The sequence below is a fragment of the Rhinolophus hipposideros genome, assembly GCF_964194185.1.
Source record: "Rhinolophus hipposideros genome assembly, chromosome: 9".
Taxonomy (NCBI): Eukaryota; Metazoa; Chordata; class Mammalia; order Chiroptera; family Rhinolophidae; genus Rhinolophus; species Rhinolophus hipposideros.
This window is the reverse complement of record NC_138055.1, coordinates 55426338-55431743: the sequence shown is the minus strand read 5'-3', so window position 1 is coordinate 55431743 and position 5406 is coordinate 55426338. Positions and strand designations below refer to the sequence as shown.

Sequence of the window (5406 nt, the reverse complement as noted above, 5' to 3'; positions counted from 1 at the left end):
CCTAAGTCTTCCGTTCTCTGCTTGGCAGTGAGGGCTTAAACCACAGTTTTCAGCCTTCCTCCCTCAGTCCTTTCTCGAGGTCTCTGCTACGAACTTTGGGTTCAGCCATGCTACATGCTGCCCTCTCAGCCCTGTTGGCCATAAGCGGAGCCCTAGCAGTCCGAGTCCTTCCCTCTCCTGCAGCTGAGGTAGTTCAGGGATGCAGCGAGATTGGAGCACTGAGCTAGGTCTGTGTCCTGCGCCCGCACCTACAACTCCGCACTTCTCCCTTCCCTCCTCCCCTCGCTCGTGCAATTTTCCCACCTTTAGGTGAATTCAGTAGTGGGCCTGTTCGTCTTGCCTGTCTGCTGTGCAGGGAGTCCTTTGTGGAGTTATTGTTGTTCGATTAGTTGTAAATTCCAGGGAGCTTTACAGAGGTTCACCTCACGCCGCCATTTTGATGATGTCTTAATAGTGTGTACTTCTAATGATACTTGTGGTTGGGTCATAATTTCTCCCATGTAGCCAGATTAGATCTAACTCTGAATATGGTCCCCTTACTAAGTGTCAGGAATAGTTTTGTGATACTTTACCTGTCAAATCTGATGACCACTGACTGGAGGTGAGGCAGAAGAGAAACTTTATCAAACTTGCTCTGACAGCCTGTCCTTTTGGTGAACATGATAGCTGAGATGGAAGATGAGCTCATTGATCATCAGTGTGAAGTTTACAAAGTCATTTAAATGTGGACGTCTGCGTAGGTGGGAAAAAGGAATGGTAGATCACATATTGGATATTTTTATAGGGCAGGTGTAGAAATGGTTCACATTACTTCCACATGCATTCTGTCAGCTGTGACATGGCTACATAGCCACACCTCACAGTGCAGAAATAGGGCAGAAATGTGTGGTCTGCTGTGTTTTCAGAGATAACCAACATGTTTGGCAAATATCAATTTGTGCCAGATAGTAAGAATAAACACCTTAAAATTTAGTTTTAAAGGAGAGTCAAAAAATGGAATAGGTAGGGTTCACAGCAAGTTTAAAAACAAAGTGAGAATGTCAGTATGATCGGAGAATAAATCATGCAGAGACAAATAGTATTAAAAGCTTCAGGTTTTCTGCCTATTCATCCTTCCTTTTAATTGGATTCATTGACTCTTTTTTTTTACATCTTTGAAAGAAATGCAATTTTTTTAATTGAGTCATGAAAAGCTTGCTTCACTTGCTTGTTTCTCAGTGTGTAAATAAAGGGATTCAACATTGGTGAAATAGAAGTAATAAGGAGTGAAATCCCTTTATTAATAGCTACCTCATCCTTGGCTGAAGGTTTGACATAAATGAAGATGCAGCTGCCATAAGTAATAGAAACCACAATCATGTGGGAAGAACATGTGGAAAAGGCTTTTTTCCTTTGCTGGGCAGAGGGAAACCTTAGAATAGTCCTGATGATATAAATGTAGGAAAGAACTACACACATGAGGGTGATGATGAATGTCAACACAGCACACACTATAACCATTTCTTCTATCAACCATGTGTCGGAGCAAGAGATCTTCAGGATAGGAGATGCATCACAGCAAAAATGATCAATGACATTCGAATCACAGAATTCCAGGCCTAAACCCAGACTAATGGGTGGGAGAATGATGATCAGTGCTGCTACCCAACAGAAGAGGATGAAGTTCTTGCAGACTCTGCTGTTCATGATGGTTGTGTAATGCAGCGGTTTGCAGATGGCCACATAGCGGTCATAGGACATGGTGGCCAGCAGAAAAAATTCTGTTACTGCAAAGAGGTCTGTAAACAAGAGTTGACTGGCACAAGCATTATAGGTAATGGATTTGTCCCCAGATAATATGCTATACAAGAATCTTGGAACACAAGCAGTTGTGAAGGAAATTTCTAAGAAGGAGAAATTCTGAAGGAAAAGATACATTGGTGTTTTAAGGTGGGAATCAATCAGAGTGAGGATGATGATGGTTAGGTTTCCAGATACACTCAACATGTAGGAAAGAAATAGAAAGATTAAAAGCAAAATTTTCAGTGGTGTGTCATCGGTCAGTCCCAGCAAAATGAAGGTTGTTAGTGAGGTTTGGTTTTTCATCCTTGATTATTGTATCTTGGTCAATCTGTTTAAAACAATAAGGAGGACTTAATATGAGGAAGACCAGAGTCCTGGCCATCTTCTCACCTCAAGAGAAGTAAATCTGAGAGTGATTCCTATACAATCGGCAAACACATAATACATGCCAATGTTTGATCACTTCTCTGGGTCACACAAACTGACTATTCAGTTTAAATCATGTATTTTATTCATCTAATAAATCTACAATTTAGCCATAATTGGTGTCAGTTCAACATGTTTTCTTATAAACATCATTAAAATACAAAGCCTCTTTTAATAAAAGTTTCTTCTCTCTCCCCACTACTTATCTCCAGACATGCTTCCAGCAGAAAAGTCCCTTAAAAACAAAAACAAAACCAAAAAACCTAGCAATGGGCTTTGTTACAAAAATCCTTGCATTAAAGGTTACATGTGTATGTGATGTATAGATGATATATTACAGAATTGTACACCTGAAACCTATGTAACTTTACTAACAATTGTCACCCCAATAAACTTAAATTAAAAAAAAGAAAAATTTCAAAAACAAAGTTTACATGTGTATTAATTTAAACTGGTAATGAATACTTATGACATAGTTTATCCTGTTTCAGCTTATTCAGTCCAGCTTCTCTGAAGTGTGTTTAAGACTTTTTTACTGGAGATGTAATATATATATATAATTTAAGTTTAATGGGGTGGCAATTGTTAGTAAAGTTACATAGGTTTCAGGTGTACAATTCTGTAATACATCGTCTATATATCACGTTGGTCGTTTACCACCCAGAGTCAGTTCTCCTTTCCATCACCATATGTTTGATCCCTTTTACCCTCATGTACCATCCCCCTCCCCTCTTACCCTCTGGTAACCACTAAACTATTGTCTGTATCTATGAGATTTTGTTTCTCATTTGTTTGTCTTGTTCTTTTCTTGTGTTTGGTTCATATACCACATATCAGTGAAATCATACGGTTCTCTTTTTCTGTCTGACTTATTTCACTCAGCATTATACTCTCAAGATCCATCCATGTTGTCACAAATGGCACTATTTCATCTTTTCTTACCGCTGAATAGTATCCCATTGTGTATATATACCACAACCTCTTTATCTATTCATCTATCGAAGGACACTTTGGTTGTTTGAGTGTCTTGGCCACCATTAATAAAGCTGCAATGAACATCGTAGCACTTATATCTTTACAGATAAATATTTTCAGATTTTTTGGGTGGATACCCAAGAAGAGGGATTGATGGGTCATATGGTAATTCTATTCTTAATTTTTGAGGACCCTCCACACTGCTTTCCATAACGGCTGCACCAGTCTGCATTCCCACCTAACAGTGTACGAGGTTTCCTTTTTCTCCACAACCTCCCCAACACTTGTTATTATTTGTCTTGCTGATGATTGTCGTTTTAACTGGTGTGAGGTGATATCTCATTGTGGTTTCTATTTGCATTTCTCTCATGATTAGTGTCCTTGAGCATCTTTTTATATGTTTATATGGCCATCTGTATGTCCTCTTTAGAGAAATGTGTCTTCAGGTCCTCTGCTTATTTTTTAATTGGATTTTTTGTTGTTGTTGTTGAGTTGTATGAATTCCTTATATATTTTGGATATTAGCCCTAATCAGAGGCATTGTTTGCAAATATCTTCTCCCATTTGGTTGGTTGCCTCTTTATTTTGTTGATGGTTTCTTTTGCTGTGCAGAAGGCTTTTAGTTTAATGTAATCACATTCATTTATTTCAGCTCTTACTTCCCTTGCCTTTGAAATCAAATTCTTAAAATACTCTTTGAACCCACTTAATTTTGGTACACAGTGACAGATACTGGTCTTGTTTCATTCTTTTGCATGTGGCTTTCTAATTCTCCCAGCAGCATTTATTGAAGAGACTGTCTTTTCTCCATTGTGTGTTTTTGGTACTTCATGGAAACCCCATTGTGTGTTTTAGGCTTCTTCATTGAAAATTATCTGTCCATATTTATGTGAGTTTATTTCTGGGTTTTCCATTCTATTCCATTGGTCAGTCAATCCATTCCATTGTCTGTTTTTCTGCTAATTCCAGTAATTTTTGGAATGAGCAGAAAATTCCATTTTCTGCAATTTTGTTGCTCTGTAGTACAAGCTGAAGTCAGGGTGTGTGATACCTCCAGCATTATTCTCTTCTTTTAGGATTGCTTTGGCTATTAAGGTGTTTTCTGGTTCCATCCAAAGAGGACATATAGATGGCCAATATAAGAAGATGCTCAACATCACTAATTATCAGGGAAATGCAATTAGATACCACAATGAGCTATCACCTCACAACAGTTAGAATGGCTATCATCAACAAGCAAATAGTAACAAGTGTTGGAGGGGCTGTGAAGGAAAAGGAACCCTCCTACACTGTTGGTGGGAATACAGATTGGTACAGCTACCATGGAAGGCAGTGTGGAGGGTCCTCAAAAATTAAGAATAGAATTACCATATGACCCAGCAATCCCTCTCCTGGGTATCCACCCAAAATAATCTGAAAGCATTCATCTGTAAAGATATATGTGCTCTGATATTCATTGAAGCTTTACTTACAGTGGCCAAGACCAAAAATTGGTTTTTCCACCTTGGTGGAAAAACCAAAGTGTACTTCAATCGATGATGAGACAAAGAAGGTGTGGTATATATACACAATGGAATACTACTCTGACACACGAAAAGACGAAATAGTGCCATTTGCGACAACATGGATGGATCTTGAGATTATTATGCTAAGTGAAATAAGTCACAGAAAAAGTCAAGAACCATATGATTTCATTGATATGTGTTATATAAAACTGAAAACAACAAAAGAACCAGACAAACAAATGAAGAAACCAAAACTCATAGACGTAAATAACAGTTTAGTGGTTATCAGAGGGTAAGGGGAGGATGGTAGATGAGGAGAAAAGGAATAAAAAATATGGTGATGGAAGGAGAACTGACTCTGGTGGTGAACACACAATGTGATATATAGATGATGTATTACAGAATTGTACACTTGAAAACTATGTAACTTTACTAACAGTTACCATCCCCGATAAACTTTAATTAAAAAAAGTTTGTGGAAATAAAAAAAGAATGACTGTTATATTTGTCTTATTTTCTTTAAAATGAATTTTAAAATGTTTTCTTTAAAATGATGTTAACATGTCTTTAAAATGACCTTTAAAAAGATTTTTTAATTTTTACATATGCTAATACGTAAAAATTAACTGATTTTTTGAGACTGCCTTTTAATGTTATGCAGGCATGACTCTGACTTTCTTCCTTTTGTGTAGACTGATGTGTAGACTGATGTCTAGTA

The 5406-nt window shown here is 37.6% G+C and overlaps 1 protein-coding gene across 1 annotated transcript in view; it reads right to left on the bottom strand.

The window, feature by feature from the left end:
• Positions 1-1146: 1146 nt before the first annotated feature.
• LOC308502090 (olfactory receptor 6C2-like) overlaps positions 1147-5406 on the bottom strand; it is a gene marked incomplete at both ends in the record, with an annotated part of 20576 nt that continues 16316 nt past the window's right edge. Inside the window, one exon of the mRNA XM_081059339.1 lies at positions 1147-1986. Coding sequence (XP_080915465.1) covers positions 1147-1986 — 840 coding nt within the window. The remainder of the gene's footprint in view (positions 1987-5406) is intronic.